General features: G+C 41.5%; 1 protein-coding gene across 8 annotated transcripts in view; it reads right to left on the bottom strand.

Moving 5' to 3' along the window:
• MEF2A (myocyte enhancer factor 2A) overlaps positions 1 to 17,607 on the bottom strand; it is an 81,990-nt gene that overhangs the window by 16,410 nt on the left and 47,973 nt on the right. For 3 of the 8 annotated variants that reach the window (XM_071441244.1, XM_071441239.1, XM_071441241.1), the window contains exons 4-6: positions 9,703 to 9,852; positions 6,639 to 6,858; positions 6,372 to 6,431 (exon numbers count right to left, since the gene is read on the bottom strand). In XM_071441244.1, the coding sequence (XP_071297345.1) occupies positions 6,372 to 6,431; positions 6,639 to 6,858; positions 9,703 to 9,852 (430 nt within the window). Of the gene's footprint in view, positions 1 to 6,371; positions 6,432 to 6,638; positions 6,859 to 9,702; positions 9,853 to 9,917; positions 10,050 to 17,607 lie in introns of all 8 variants that reach the window. The other 5 variants (XM_071441245.1, XM_071441242.1, XM_071441246.1 and 2 more) reach the window with 3 other exon arrangements.

Below are 17,607 nucleotides of genomic sequence, written 5' to 3' on the forward strand. Positions count from 1 at the left end.
TAGAGAAAGACTGAACACAGTTATACACAGTTTTGGAATAATTGTGGACAAGCAGCTAAGCCATGTAAGATTAAGCAAAAGTAAGGATTGTAGTAAATAAATATTTATGCCTCCAGTGACATCATAAAAGCCAACAGACATCACCCAATTAGAAGAAAACTGAAAATTGTGTTTGCAACAAGCCATTGATTCACAAGGCATCAGGAGGCCAGATAAGATCTACTGGAGGAAAACATTTACATGAAGAACCTTGGGCAAGGGGACATATTGCAAGTAAAACCAACAATAGCATTTCTGTGTGCATGAGTTGCTCAATTTGTTTACTTTGGGGTTAGTATGACAGATTCAAGTGCAAATTAAAAACAGCATATGCCATTCCTGCCATTTTCAGCTCTGTGCAGCACTCACTGCTGATTCTACTATTGTTTCAAAAAGCTCCAGTTCTATATTAGCTTTGGAAAGAATTTACTGTAATATCTCAAGGAATCTGATATAAATGTATTTCTACTGATCTTTACAAATCAATACCTCAGATAATACTACAATTAGAGTTAAAATATACCTTTGATAGTAATATAAGGTCTTGAAATATGTCTAGCATGTAAGATTTATGCTTCTAAGGCAGTACTTTAGGTATTAGAAGGCAGCAAAAAAGAAATACACATGACTAAATGTCAAGGGAATGCTTAGTCATGTTACAGAACTTTAAAAAGAGCTAATTTCCCAGGTTGTTGGAAATTTTCTTTTGCCTACAGCTACATAAAAGGAGAAAGAATTTTCAAGGATATTTAGAATTTAAAGGGGTGGTTATTGTTCAGAATGCAATAGCAAACCTAAATAAAGGCATATTGCTCTTGTAGCTGAGTGAAATATCACCAACAGCAACTGGATGTCCTTTAGGTCTTCTGTCAATTAGACAGATTGCAGTTAATTACATCAGTTTACTTCCTAAACTTGCTGATTTCTGTGTGTCTATTAAAAGCCCATGTAAAGAGTGGCAAAGAAAGGAGGAGAGGAATGACATGTTTACAGCAACCTGGGATGTGGCAGTGTATCCTGGCCAAGGGGACATTATGTAAATGTTGAGATTTACTTTAACCCAGCTGGGAGATTAATAATTTGTTCTCTGTGTGGCAAATTCTGACCAGAATTGTCATGTACCTCCCAGTAAATCAGAAATTTTGCTAAGATAACAAACACACATAGCAAGATATGAAATTTCAACTGAAACCAAGGCTAGTTCAGGGGCTGAAGTGACCTCATGTCATGCAGATGGGTGGTTTCCAAGGAGAAAGAGCTACAGTAAAAAAAAAAATCAAATACTTTCTTTCTTCTTGCCAGCACATTTTTAATGCCGACTTCAGCCACTCATTTCTTGTGAGCTGATTTAATCAGAGAGAGAAGGATGGATCAGCCTTTGTTAGCAAAGGAAGAGGTTCAGCTCCCACCCTGTGGAACAGCTGCCTTTCTGCCCACTCCCAGAAGTCCCTTTCCTTCAGGAGAGCCTGGCAGCTGTAGCAGTCCATAGGCTGCACGTTCCTCAGGCAGGGATGCCTCAGCCCCTTCCCTGGAGGAGGTGAAGCCCTGCCTGCTGCACTGCCCTGTGTCCTGCCAGGGACCAGAGCAAGGCAAAGCCACCATGGCCTGACACTGCTGAGAGCAGGCAGGAACCTGCCTCTGAAGTCACACAGCTGGGAAGTGAGGAGCTCTCACCAGGGAAGCACTGCCTGGGACTGCTCCTACCTGTCACACTGAAGAGGAAGGCCAGCCCTGAAATAGCACAGGAGTGCACAGCCTGAAGCAGGAACGTGCTCTCGGGGTTTATTTGCAGCTGCTTTCCTAGGGTGGTCCTCTCCCACAGGGCCAAGGCTTGGAGCTGATGCAGCTTAATAGGCTGGCAAAGGGACATGGTGGAAATGGCAGAGTGGGGCAGAGGCAGCAGAAAGCTGCTTTCTTAAGGATGATGCTGGTAGCATCATTGCAGAACATTTGCCTGAAACTGCAAGAGGTGTTTTTCAGGAGTCAGCTGCACACCCCTGCTGGGGTGTCTCTCATTTCACAGACCAAACTCGACTGGAAAGGTGTGCACAGGGAGCCTTTCTGTTATTGAAGCCTCTGGTGCACTCCAGATTGCTGCAGATTCAGACTTGTGCAAAACCAAGCTCAGAGATTCTTTTATCCTCCCCCATCAGCCAAGCCCTCGAGACAAAGGGAACCATTTACAGGTGTGGCTATTCCCAGTTCTGTCTGATCCCTTTCTGGCAACTCCAAGCAGTTTACAGGTGTGTGCAAGCTGTCAGTGGCACCTCTGCAAAACCCCTCCTCGGGCCAGGATAAAAGACCACACATGATCTACACTGACTCTTAGCAGAGATCCAACAGCTCACCAGACACAGCTTTTCCAGCAGATATACCCTTCAGTTCTGCTCCAAAGGAAATCAGTATTCCTGAGGTTACTTCACATTCTTAGAACCTAAAGATTAGTGAGGACATTAGAGAACATATAGCTCTGGAACAAAGAGGAGAAATTCAGTACTCAAGCAGACCAGATCTTTTTATCCATTCTCCTGGTAAAAATGTCAGAGGAAAGAGAATTTCTTCTTCTTTTTTTCTTCTTTTCCAAAAGATTAACTGTGTCCTTAATCTGCATTATTGATCAGAAGGGCTATTTCACTGACACAGAAATGTACAGACAGAAAATACTGTGTCTTTGTGAAATCATAAACAGTCTCCACTTCCAAAAATTCCTTAAGAATCCCCTGGAACTGGGAAGAACTTAGGTTTCAAGGTTTATGGTTTTCATGCAGCCTTGGCACTGAAAACCAGCTCAGGTCCTTGGCATGGTTCTGGCTCAACACCACACGTGAAAGGTGTGGAAGAAAAAGCAGAGACTGAGTAACTGTGGTGCTGCTTCTGAGCTTTTCTGGTTCTTGGTGTCCTCAAGGATGGCACAAGGTCACTGCAAGTGCATTTCACTGGGAACCTGGGGATCCTTCATGGGGTGATACCAATCTACTGGAACACAGCAATGCAGAACTCATGGCAAACTGGAATGTCATCCATCCATCATCCATCCATCCATCCATCCATCCGTCCATCCGTCCATCCTCCATCCATCCATCCATCCTCCATCCATCCATCCATCCATCCATCCATCCATCCGTCCATCCTCCATCCATCCATCCTCCATCCATCCATCCATCCATCCATCCATCCGTCCATCCGTCCATCCTCCATCCATCCATCCATCCATCCGTCCATCCATCCATCCTCCATCCGTCCGTCCATCCATCCCTCATCCATCCATCATCCATCCATCATCCATCCATCCCTCATCCATCCATCCATAATCCATCTGTCCATCCATCCATCATCCATCCATCCATCCATCCATCCATCCATCATCCATCTGTCCATCCATCCATCATCGATCCATCCATCCATCCATCCATCCATCCATCCATCCATCATCATCCGTCCATCCGTCCATCCATCCGTCCGTCCGTCCATCCATCCATCCGTCCATCCATCATCCATCCACCCACCCATCCATCCACCCACCCATCCATCCATCCATCCATCCATCCATCCATCCATCCATCCATCCATCCATCCATCCCTAAGCCAAAGAAACTCTCCCCTGTGTCTGGGCACATGAGGCTCTGCTTTGCCTGAAGTGTTCTCCCCATCCCGGTGCTATGAGCCTCCTGGAGCACGTTTGATGCCCATTGAACACTGACCAGGGAGCAACAAGATCATCAATGATCTGGCTCAGAAACATTTGATCTAATTAACAGAAAAAATAAATTAGCTCTAGAGCAAACTCCATTATAATGCTGGACATTTTTTCCCTCTCAAAACTGGTATATTTGCCAAGTAAAAATTTTCAGCAAATGTTTTTTATGTGGTGGGTAGAATTTTAAAAATATTACAAAATGAAAATGCTTTTTCAGAGTTATGACAGCTGCATGTGAAGTAAGCTCTCAGTATTATAAAGTGATCACAAAATTTTCTGTTCTGGATATAAAAAACCACCTACCAATCTTTGCTACAACATGCAGATATTTTTACTCAAAGTTATTTTCCACAGAAAAACTGTTAAGTTGGCAGATTGACTGCTAAAGCAAATCATTTCCATTCCAATCAAGTTACACAGGACTTGAGAAAAGGACTTGTGTGAACTCAATATGAGCCATTTTATGCAACATCTTTGTTTGAACTGGGTCCCAAATAAGCAAGATAACCTTTACTTGCTTGTTACTAAGGAATAAAGGCATGTAAGTGTCTTTCAAGAAAATGAGAACAAAAACCTCAGATTCCCAAGAACTTCATAATATTGAAGAAGATGGAGTTTTCCTTTATTTATTTATAAGAGAATATATGGGAATATGGATATGCCAGTACTCCATCTTTACCTCTGACATCACTCCTATAAATTGTGAGCTGCAAATTTGGCATGTGACCTTTCACTAAACCCACAGGAGAATTCTCCATCCCTGAGAAGTTAAAAAAAAAACCAACCTGGAAGCTAAAAGCAGAAAAAAGTGAATTCTACAATAAATGCAGCAAGAAACTAAAACCATTATTGTCTGCAGACATAATTAACATGAGATACATTTCAACAGCAGCTGTCAAGCTCAAGTTGACAGCAGATTTAGTCAATCTGGTTACGTATGATTCTTGACTGTGGCTGTAACTGAGGTTCCTGTGCACCTGTCAATAGTTACAAAGTTTTTATGCCAGAACTTACAGCAAGTGGAGCTCTGACAACTTTGGGTACCCCTCTAATTTAGCATTCTGGTGTTAACCAGGTATTTGAGTTTCACTAAAGATGTTCCCCTGTTCTTGTACAGTCACAACTCTCACTTGCATGACAAACCTTTCTAGAAGTGAGTGGGTATATGTATAACATCTTGGGTGTGATATTCTGCAAAGTAAGAGATAAGTGATGCATTTTGACTTTTTACATAAACTATTAATAAATGCAAGGAGGAAAACACTTTACTGCATTATATATGTCCCCCAGGCTGCTGTAACTGGGCATTTCTAGAGTTTGATACCCTATAGCAAGCACTGTAACCACTGTTTTATTTGCTTATTGAAGGAAGGAGTCTTAAATCTGAAGCTTCTCTTAATAAAGCCTGATTTGGGAAAAGAGGCCTGAAACAGCCTGATAATAAACTTATTTAGTCTGACTTGAAGAATTCTATGGAAATCAACATCTGACCTCTACAGTTTCTAAAAATAGTAATCTTTTTTCAACTGAGGAAGCTTCCTCCATTTAAAATCTTGCTTACCTGATGGAAACCACTCTTTAATATTTCATATCTTTGCTGCACATAGCCAAGGAGTGGATAAAGAGTGGAAAGTCAATCCTGTGCTTTCAGCCTTGGAGAGCTGCAGCATTTTTTATTCATCAATTCAATTGCTTGACTTGATGTTCAAAGAACTTTTTCCCAGCTGCCACACTAAGTAGCCAGTGGGCAAACACTGAAAGGTCAACAGTTGCTTCTCTAATTCCATGCTATGAACACTTCCCAAGGGGAGTTGGATGTGTTTGCAAAACTGACCTTCAGCCAGCACGGCTTCCAGAGGCGCAGGAGGAATGTGACCAAAGTGGGTGAGCTGTCATTTATTTTGTCTGTCTGTGGCACGACACATTTCAGTGGCTGCCTGCCCCTCTATCAGAGTGCTAAATTTTGTTTAGGGGAGACAAAATATCATTGAAATGAAAAAGTGCTATCATATATTTTTACTGAAGGCCAAAAAATATTGTGGATTTGATTTTTGGCAAGATCTCTAATTTGTTTTCAAAAGAAATTCTGATCATCATCCAAAACTAAGACAGATCCTAGCTATCAGTTTCCAAGATTTATTGCTTTCTTCATGTAATTGCTAGAAAATGATTAGCAAGATACACATGGCAATACAAACAACACAGTCTGTATTTGCTTCATTCTGATTGGCACCACAACCAGTATCAAACATCCAGGTCCTGCAAATACTGAATTTGAGAACTGAGCTGAGCTGCCTTTAGTGCAATAGTTCAGATTTGGCAAACATAAGATGTTTCTAGAATGCTGTAATTACACCTGTAGAGAAACACAAAAGCAGCAGCATGCTACTACTGAAAACCACTAAAATAAAAAAGGCAAATATTACCGAAGTGGAAAGGGCACAGCAGTAAAAAGTTAAATGCCTGATAATAATTTATAAAACTTGACAATAACAGTGCAGCTAAAAAAATTACGACCTTTGTTCTCCCACAAACCCTTTTTCCAAAGAGTCAAAATAAAAAATTGCTTTTGAAAAACTGAGAAACTGAAACCACGAGACTATTTATTATAACAAAGACACGATACTGCACTTACCCACTGGACTGGTACCAGCTCCATTTGGCACTGAGAGATCAGTTGTCCCCAGCATTCCACCTAATCAAAATAAGCCAGAGCATTAAACTGACTTGCCCCATGACAGTACTGTGGAATTCTGTACATCAAAACTTGAGCTGTGCAAAGGCACTGGCAGCACTGAGAGCCTGTTAGTCAGGAGGGCTCCTGTGGGCTCTGGCAGGGGATGGCCAGGTGTGGAAGGAGGGGCAGCAGCAGCAGCAGCAGCAGCAGCAGCAGCGGCCTCACCTGCGTTGCCGGCGCTGGGCGGTCTCTGCGGCGCCCCGGGGGACACGTTGCGGTGCAGGGTGCTCTGGGGTGGGGACAGCATGGTGGTGTCCGTCAGAGAGGAGCTGGCAGCCAGGGATGGGGACACCAGGGAGCTCCCGGGGTTGCTGTAGGTTAAAGTGTTGGGATTGGACACCGGAACCGTCACCGACATGGAGAAGTTCTGGGCGGGCAAGCCGGGCTGCGGGAGAGAAGACGAGGAACAAGGAGACAGCGCCGTTAGCATTAACTGTGTTTGCAGAAACAGCACATCAGAAAATTCTGTCACGGCAGTTTGTTGGTTTTTATTAAAGTTAATTCTGTTAGTTTTTAAACTCTATTAAGCTTACAGTTTTAAAACATCCATTTGTTGTAAAGTATGGTGTTAAATTCTTACACATCACATAATTTACAGTGCCAAAGAATTACTCAAAACTTCTCAAATATGTAAAGTTCAAACAGAGAAAACTAAAAGTATTCACATGAATTCACAAGCTTATAAATACAATAAATCTAACAGTTAATTTGGATTATTACAAAGCAATGACAAGCTAAACATGTCTACAAATCAATGAACTGTTGAACCTTCAAAATTTAAGCATAAACATGCACATTACAAACAATTATCACACAAAAAAGAACAAGTTAGTAATAACATTTTCTAGTAATAACTTTGCCAATATATTACTATTAATCTCTAACACTTTGTTTTTCAACAGTTTAAAAAAATAAACAGATCTTTAGAAAATCACAAAGTTCAATAACTTGAATTGAAACATTTCAGGCTGCCCAAACCCCTGCTTTAATAACCATTCCATCTTTTTTGCAAATCTGATTTTTTTAATTCTAGATTTTACAGGATTATTTAAAAGGCAACTGTTTTTCTGCAGTATATATGTTTGTTATTCAACAGCTATTGAATCAAAAGCTGAGCTGCCTGCCCATCTATGGTACTCATTTGGTCATGACTAACTTCTTTGGCCTTTGTCTCATTCCTATCCTTTGACAGTGATGGGTTTCTGAAACAAAAGGGACTATTTTTTTTCACAACTCTCATAATTACTGGAAACAAAACCATGACAGGTACAATTTAAGGACAAAAACCCAGTAGTATTTATTGACAGAATAGAGAGAGGTGATAGCTGTGATTAAGGGGTTAAAGGCAAATGACCAACACACATGACCTATCAAGAACACTTTAAAAAAATGCAATTTCATCATGTGTAGCTTAAAAATCACTTAAAATGATACTTCTGCATGAAAAGTTAGATAATACAAGAAATATAACAACAACTATACTAATTCAGAGAGCAGAATATATTCTCTACAAGAAACAAAACCTCTTACTAGTGAGAGCCAACAACAATGTCCCTACTGAAGCATTCTAAGAATAATCATCAATTTTTGGCACAGATGGAAGGAAAAATTAATGAAGCAGAACAACACAAAGCTAGCAAATCATTCACAGTATCTAACCAATGACAAGCCCTGCTGGTGCTTGTTTTCAGGGGAAACTACTGGAAACTACTCAGTATCTACCAAACCCAGGGTGTTTTTACACAGCACACTGTCAAGCAGCTCAGACTAAACTGGAAATACCTGAAGTATGCTGAACACACTGCTAGGAGGGAACAGCTGGAACATTTTTTCTGTAGGTTTCTCAATACAGAACCAATAAGTGACAGCCTCCCCCCACACCTTACAATGAAGGCTGTCTGCCCATCTATGGTGTTCATTTGGTTACGACCGAATTCTTCACGCTTTGCCTCATTCCTATCCTTTGACAGCAATGAGTGCTCGAGAACAAGAGAAACTGTGTTCTTATACAGCCCCAGAAGTACTGGAAACAGAAACATAACTGGTCAAATTTGAGTTACAAACACAGAGCTGTAGAGCTAAAAAATAACGTTGCCCTTTTTATTTACACTAATGGCCACACAGACATTTGGGCTGTTCCCCAAAAACCCATTGAGCTGTAACATACTGAGAGATGGGGCCCGAAGATGTCTCAACACGGAAATGTTGGATATCAAAATCTTCAAAACAAAGAAAACCCAAAATATATTGGCTTTATTCAAGCATAAGAGAAGTGATGCTGGGTGTCATGACTGTCAGTTTGCTGTTCAGTCCCCAGAGATCTCCTAGGCTCTGAACGATGAAATGATTTCCAATATCAGCAGTCATTTGGAGACACTACTCAAGTGCCCCAGGGTCTGTGCAGATTAACCCACCCAGTTCATCTCCTTTAACTGCTACACGATTTGCATTCTTAAAATATTCAAAGGCTGTGCCAGAGCCCTGTATTATTTTTCTTAGAAAATACTTAGTAATACTCAACACTAACTGAGTTTTGTAGGTGGAAATTAAATGTCACCGTGAACACCTCCACAAAAAACATGCAACATTTCCACTCCTTTTATCCCCAAACTGAAGTTCTGGAGCCAAGTGACTTATGGCTGCACACTGGGTTGCCACTTGGGAGAAAATTTTTAAATATCCTTCAGTGTTCAAGGAAGTATCCGTTGGAATTTCAGAGGAGCAATCTTTTGAGGCTCTCATTCTGCAGCAGCCTTGGTTTTAAATATCTAAATAACTTTCTATGTCCAGACTTGAGCAAAATAAATTCTACTAGTTAGATGACAAAATTCTATTTGCCTGCTGTCACATACTGTAAAATCTTGATCACCAGACAGATGAAGACCTACAAGATGTAAATAAATGATCCTACACCCCACAACAAAAACCTATCTTGGTAAATATATTTTAGGTAGGATTAGGTAATGCAGTATGCTCGTGAAATTTTGAAATGTTGTCTTGTGTTCCAAAGGTATGAAAAACTGGGAGTGCAAAACCCAAGCTAGAGATGATTCTTCTTATTCTTTACAATAAAATGCATTTTAACAAGACCAGGTATCACAACCTCATTTTTCCTCAGAAGTCCTTTTCCCTTCTCAAGCCATTACATCCTCTTGTTTTTGAAGTTGTTTTCAGTGGTAAGCAAACACCATGAAAATTCTCATGCATGTAAGAGAAGCACAAACCATACTTTAGTACTCACTGCGATTTTATGATTCCGCATCATATTATCAAACTCTTCATTAATTTTTTTATATTTTTCTTCTGTATGTGGCGTGAGCACATATGAAGTGTCAGGGTCCGGGCTGTCGCACCCTCTGTGTTCCTTCTTGTTCAGAGCCTAAATAATGAAGTTAATAAAAAGGATCAACAAATAAAAAGTAGAGATAAAATAAAAGTACTTACAGGGCCTCGCTTGAAAATAAAATCACTATCTTCATTTAGTTTGCTGAATCTGTCCTCCGATAGTGGACTGTGCTCAAAGTAATCGTCAGCATCAGGGCTCTCACAACCATTAAGGCCTTTCTTTCTTAAGGTCTGAAATACAATTGGAAAATTCACATACAAATCATACTAACTTGCCAAGAAGTTTTGTACACTACTGAATCATTCAGAGCCCCTGAAACTACATTAAACTTTCACAGACAAAACTCACTGTGCAACAGACAGAATCAGTCTTTCAAGGTAGTGGCAAAGTACACAAAGAGAAAAGGTTCACCCAGGTTCCATCTCACAGGTAACTTCCCCCTACAACCACTTCATCTCCCAGCACTGCATGCAAAATCATTTTTAGATACTGGCTGATGGAGAGAAGTTGCCTGACAAGGAACATTCAAGCTTGTGGCAAAGGAGTTAATGTATTCACTGGTAATTAAAAGCCAGTTTACTGGATCTTAATGAATTGATTTTAGCTCCCAATTTTAATATTCACATTTTAAAGAGCATACAGTTATATTGTGACAAACACAGTGGCTAAAATTCTGATCCAGTTAACTAACTGCAGGACATCAATATCTGTAACATTCGATCTCGAAACTTGACAAAGACAGGATCTTCCTGTCATCCTGCACGATAACAAGAACCGCAAAAAAGAAATTACATAATGCCTCTCTAAAATGACTTAGTTTGCTAAATATAAGCTTTTTCAGAGTCCTTCAGACTAACTTTATGGAGCTACTTCCTGTTTTCTGATGGAGAACTCACATCAACATCCCCTGGAAAAAAAAAAAAGGCAAGCTTGTCTACAGTCCAGCCATTAAAGAAAGGATGTGAAACTACAGGTCTCGTGACCAAATTACATGATATATTTGTATTTCTTGTTTTTCTTTTTTACCCTGTTACACAATCAGAAATTCTTCTCTGCAAGCTCTAACTTATAACAAAACAGTATTTAAAGCACTACCTGTAAAAAAAAAAATCTTTATTTTTTTTAAAGTTTCAAAAGGAAAGCAATAAAAATTTTAAACAGATATATGTTATTCGTACATAAAGCAGCAGTGGGACCATACAGGGACGAGGGAGTTGCATACTTTCTTTCTGTCAGAAATTATCTATATTCCATGAATTTTACATTAAAACCCCTGAAGATCAGAAATCTGCAAGCTGCCGTTTCCAGTGCCATAAAAACCCCCCGTGTTTTCCTATAGAAGCAATTTCCATGATGCACTGAAATTCTGATTTACAAAACATTTTAGCTCATAGTATTCACCAGCATTTTTTTACTGTCAACTGATTTTTAGTACAATAAAAAATACATACTACTTCCTCACTATTCATATATATGCAAAATCCTGCTTATTTCTACCGCAGTTTGAAAGCAGGAATTGAAAATCCAATTCCGCTGCCTGAAATTCTTTAATATCACAGTTCACCATAAGCTGCCATTCCTTCTCAAGTTTCCTGGCTTGCTCCACGTATCCCACACAGTATCTGGAACTCCCACAAAAATGTAATCACTAAATCAGCATATGGGGAAAACAGGTGTAGGCTCCTCCAGCACCTGTCACAGCTCTGATGCCGCTCCTCCAACCAATAGCCGGACACGTAAATGGACTTGGCCATACAAGGGCCGGCTGCTCGGCCTCTCAAGGTCGGAGCCTGTTATCCCTCTCGCAGCCCTTCCTAACAAGTCAGCCTGCCAGTCTGCTACACTTTGATATCAGCAGGGAAAATGTTAACGCTGGGTAATCTGGATTACACTTAACCCCTGCAGCCCACAGCGCTCTGGAAATAGAAGCCAAATGTCTTTAGGCGCGTTGGGCGTCAGTGCGCGGTGCCCGGCACACGATGACAGAGCTGCACGGAGGCTCTGCAAAGAAAGGGCTGCAAGACATGCACAGAGTGCAGCTCCTGCGACAAACATGCTGAGGCAACTGAAGTCTTGCAGCAAGGAGCTTCAGCAGAGCTCCTTTCGATAGTCTAAAGCAATCCAGTGAAAGCTTTTAAATGTAATGCTGCCAACTCATCCCCCCACAACGGTAAATTATCCTCCTGCGATTTAAACAAAAAGGAAGAGATTTAAATGTAAAAATGCCTCCTTCCTCTCGGTGACTGTGTGTCATTTTTGCTAACAATGGGGTTAACTCTGCTTTGACTCCTGAGGAAGGAAAATGCCTCAGTATCTCCTGTTTCAGGCTCTGGAAACCGTCACTCCAGATGGGGTTCCTGTCATTGTGGAGGGATTTAAGCCACAGTTCCCTGTCACAGATAATAAGGCTGGGTCCAACAGCCAGAGCTCTGCCTCCTTATCACCAAAACACCAAGTGCCACTTTGAGGACCTGACCATAAAAAGCCTGCGAACTTTTATCAGTGCCCAGTAACACAATAGTAAAACATTCCTGCTCGGTGGCCAGGGCTGCGCACGGAATGCCGCGAGCTGTTGGCACGGGCAGGCGCGGCCGAGGGGAGCCAGCTCCGCCACAGAGCCCGGCACGGGCCTCGCCACAGAGCCCGGCACGGCCCCGCCACAGAGCCCGCCACAGAGCCCGGCACGGGCCCCGCCACAGAGCCCGGCACGGGCCCCGCCACAGAGCCCGGCACGGGCCCCGCCACAGAGCCCGGCACGGGCCCCGCCACAGAGCCCGGCACGGGCCCCGCCACAGAGCCCGGCACGGGCCCCGCCACAGAGCCCGGCACGGGCCCCGCCACAGAGCCCGGCACGGGCCCCGCCACAGAGCCCGGCACGGGCCCCGCCACAGAGCCCGGCACGGGCCCCGCCACAGAGCCCGGCACGGGCCCCGCCACAGAGCCCGGCACGGGCCCCGCCACAGAGCCCGGCACAGGCCCCGCCACAGAGCCCGGCACGGGCCCGCTGCGGGGAACGGCGGGGACCGGCCCCGGCCTCTGGGAACCGCTCCGCGGGGACCCGGCAAAGCCAAATCCACAAACAAGGGCTGACTCCGCCCTCGAGATTCTCCAGGGCTAAAATTTGTTGTTTCTCCAAATAATGTAAATAACTCGGCTCTCTGAGCAATTTCCAAGATGTTAACACAGAGATCAAAATGTTATTAACTTTGAGGCTGTTCAGAGGAAAAATTTGGTGAGACCAAATAATTTGTGTAACATGAAGAGAGTTTTATTTCTCTGCTCTGATACACAAGCTTGTTTAGAACAAAATCATAGTATTTGCAGTGGAGACTAATAGATATAAGGCATAATTTTTTATTACCACAGGAAGAGGGGAAAAGAACATTAAATTTCAGGTTTTGTTATTGGATGCTCACTGCAATTACCTTCTGGTGTGAAGTCTTGTTTTCCAGATCATGTAAGGGAATGTGTAGCCCTTTCAGTAAATCTGTGTTACTTTCCACTTCCTCTAAGACTTAGCCAAAATTACTGGAAATTGTTCCAACATGTTTGCCAACACACTGTATTGTGCCCCAGTAACTAAGATTGTGCAGCTTTGATGTCAGGCTGCACTAACTGATGAGAGAAAAACACTGGTTTCACTCAGAAAATAATGCTAAGTATTTACAATGATCCAATGCAGGTGTGAAATCTCTTTTTTAAAAGAATGAAGGAAACACAAAAATACATTTTTATGACACACAAAGTCACTACACAAGTGTTCCAGACAGCTTTGGTCATCTTGATATTGCAGAATGACCAGGAGCTGTAAACTGCTTCTATTCCACTCTTAGTCTAGTATTGATTTATTTTGATTCGAATGGCAGAGCTTAGAAAACATTGTATGAGAATGGCTGGACCAGCTATGACGGGTTTAAATATTGCAGTCAAGCACATGGTACATGAGCCCCAATATTTTCCTGAACTTCCCCACACATATGCAAAGTAGTTTTTAATTGCACTTTGCAATTAAAATTAGCATTTTGCTAATTTAAGAAAAGAACCATGCCTTGGCAAGAAGCATCTAAGGAACAGAAGAAGGGCTTCTTGCAAAACAACAACAGAAAGGAATAACTGGCTTCTCTCTACGATTCAATATAAATTTTACTGAAACTGATAATACAAATAGCAAAGAGTATAAAAGCACAATAAAGTCATTTATTGTTCGATCCTTGAGGAAGCAGAGCTGATATTCAGCCATATCTTCCAAAAAATCCAACAGAGACACATGGAAGGCAGAAGCCTGAAGGTGTCCGAGCCCCCAGAGCAGGAGATAAAGGCAGCACCTTCTCCAGGCTTGTTCCAGCCCGGCTCCCAGGGGCTCCAGACACTGCTCAGGGGCAGCTCTGGGGACCAGGAACTCTGAACCCATAAGCATGGATGGGGCCCTGCTTCCAGAGAACAAGTGACAGCCCCCAGCTGGCCCCTCCCATCCAGACCCCAGGCTTTCCATCCCACTCCAAAAGGAAACGTTGCTGATGATTAAAGAGCACAATCAGTGGGTCTTGTGCTCCCATCAGTGAGTTTGGTTAAAAAGCCAAGACTTCTGATATTGTGATCTGGGCTCCTTACCAGCCCTGGCAGAACTGTAAAGAACTTGATTATGTTCATTGTCACGTCAGGAAATGATATTTTTCTGCCTTAAAGCAAGAATTTAGGATGACCTCATGTGTAGAAAGTGTTATGAAGTGTAAAAAAGTGTCAGGTCATTCAAAACACTCAGTGTTTGGTTTCTTGTAATATTACACAAAAAGGAAATGGTTGCTGCTGTCAAAGCTACCATGTATCATGTTAACAGCTCTATTTTTGCACTTACTATTGGAGCTGGCCAGAGAGGATTTTTGTTGGTATTTCATCCCAAATCACTGGGAAAACCATGTCCAAAATTTGACTAAGACTGAAATGAAAAGTGATTTCCCCTGGAAAAGGCAAACCCTTTCACTTAAATCCTATGGCTAGTTCTCCTTCTGCTCTTGCAATCAGAGCATGGAAAAGCTGCAAAGCAGCACAAATTTGGAGTAAATATGTTTTAAATATCATAACTTTTAAAAGTGTAAATATTCCTCAGGCCTGAAGTAATGGAAAAGCCCTACCAGTACTGCTAAGTATTAATGCTGCTCTGGTAGGCACCTCCACCATGGATATCAAAAGGATAAATGATGAAAGCTCCCTGATGCTCTGGAGATGCCATGCAATAGTGGAGAGTATTTTTGCCTCACTAAAACGAAAAAAAAAAAAAAAATTCTCCTTGTCCATTCCTTATTTAACTTGTTTTTGCTGGTTTACACTCATCTGCAGCAGGAATAGGTGGGTGGCCAACGCGTGGGCAGAGGAGGCAGCAGGACTGGCCCAGCCCTGCTGGCAGCAGCAAACCTCAGCCACACCACCACTGACAGTCACATCCTACATGAAGAGCCACACCTTTTTTTTCTGTGATAGTCACAGAAAGAAGGACAAATAAAGCAGTCACAGCACCAGATTCCCACCCAGTTTTCTTTCTTAATACATGAAAGATCAGTGAGACAAAGCAGGGCATATTCTTTTACTGCAGCTCAGCTCCCTTCCCACAGCAGGCAAGGACCACTTGTATCACTACAGGCTTTGCATGCAGAGAAACATCCTGCTGAAAGCAGGACAATTGTTTTATTATTTGCTTCCTGATACATATTATTGCCAAGAAGCTGAGCCTAAAATCTGGCTGTTTTTCTCTTCTTTTATAACACAAAATATTCCACTTTCATCAGCCTGAACAATGGTAAGGTGTCTCATCCTTTAGATATCATTATGTCTCCCCTATTATGTATAAAACATATTCAAGTACCCGAGGACTATTCTTAGTCACCAAAAGCTATTTTTAGTTTTTAAACTTCCTGCGGGTCAGTTTGGCTACAGAAGCATCATCATTGCCGTTTCTTTTCTCTAAATTAACAACACAGCTCTGCAGAGTCAGACCTTGACCCTACAGTGGCCTGTACACAAATTTACCACTGTCTAAAATCCAAACAGGAGTGAATCCCCACAAACATCAAACGAGAACAGCCAGAGAAAAACCAAATAATTCAACTCAGTAATGGTGTTTTGTCTATTTAAACTCATCAACATTATTTCTGTAGGCTGAAATTTTTTTTCCACAGATAGATGTAGTGTATTGTTTTATGTGATGTTTACAAGCTCAGTTTATTTTCCTCAGGCTGTATTAATATTCTCAACTTCAACCACTGAAGCATCTGCAAATTTCCTTATGGAGCTGTTTTCCTGTCCTTTGAGTTGGGAGGCTCCTTACATTTAGCCCTAATACTGCTCCTTTCAGTATCCCTGACACATTTTCAATTACATTTTGCCACGCTATCAGTTCAAATTTCACATTCTAATTATAGCCACAAACACATCCATCCCAAACCAGCTCAGGGAAGGAGTGGTGCCCAGCTTTCAAAACTTCCCTGAAACGCACAGGAGGCCAAATTAGATTATGACAGACATTTCCATGAGCTAAGCAACTTGGAGAGCTTAACTTCTTAAAGAACAAGACCTTCCCAATCTTTCTGGCAGGCTCCCCAACCATAATACTGCATGCTAAAGAAAATCTGAACTATTGACATACTCTCCTTTCAGCTTACTTAAATAATAGTTTCCATACTTGTGCTCAATTAGTAGTGATATTTAAAAAGCAAATAATTGACATTATGCAAAAATACATGGACATGAAAAATTCTGAGTGCAGTACTTAAAGTTTCCTACAGATATAGTATTTCTTGGCCAAATATTATAGCTTGCTATGGAGAAAAAAAAAGGAGGTTTAGGATTAATTACTTATTCCAGGGTTTTACAAATAAAAAACTTCTAAGCCTGCCTAGGATTATCCATACAAATACAAAGAAAAAGAAGAGCCCTTTTAGCCACGCTCTATGTTCAATTTTAGGCAAAGGTATTCAGCATTTACAAATGAAAAATGTTCATGATTTGAAATTTTATCAGTGTCCCTGCTATAAACCACTCTAAGAAAAGACACTGTCTTGTTTCAAATGTTGGACCACTTCCAGTATCTGGCAAATTTTAACATGTATCCCTGGCTTGCCAAACATGAAAGCTAGCTGTCAAATTCCTCCCAGATATGATAAAGATGGCACTCAGGATTCAAACTCTCATTTATATAAAATAACACATACAAAAGGTTTTTAGACTTGATATGGCATGAAGTTTAAATTCTAGCCTGAAGCATCTTTGCTGTGAAACATTATTTTAAGTAGATAACCACAAGCAATTACTAAAGAATTAGAACTTTCTGGGCTATAAAATCCACTCTTCACCCCCAGAATATTACCCAGCTCTGGACTAGAAGCTATGGGAAAGGCAGCTTCATGCTTGTATTTGTGATTTTAGAGAAACGCTATCTGTGTACTGTGGACTTTTTAAAGCAGTTGCTGACCTACAAACGAGCTGGATTGCTTGGTCCTAAATGAACTCCTTGAGACTTAAAATGATTAGTAATCCATTAGCACTGATAATGCTGCTTCCACAGTGACAGCTTAGTCAAGCTCTCAAAGTCCAATTTTTTGATGCATTTGTCTTTGTTTCACTTTCTATCCAACTCAGTAGATCATTAAATTTTATATCACTGAGCAGATTTGCATTTTACCTGTTTTACAGACAGAACCATCAACTAGATTTTCCCATTAAAGAGTACTAAGTGCCAGTTTAACTCGATCTTTTTAATAAAAAAAAAAGACAAAATAGACTGATAGTCATCTT

The sequence above is a fragment of the Agelaius tricolor genome, unplaced genomic scaffold (genome assembly GCF_023055355.1).
Source record: "Agelaius tricolor isolate 1412-34295 unplaced genomic scaffold, bAgeTri1.0.p SCAF_16, whole genome shotgun sequence".
Lineage (NCBI taxonomy): Eukaryota > Metazoa > Chordata > Aves > Passeriformes > Icteridae > Agelaius > Agelaius tricolor.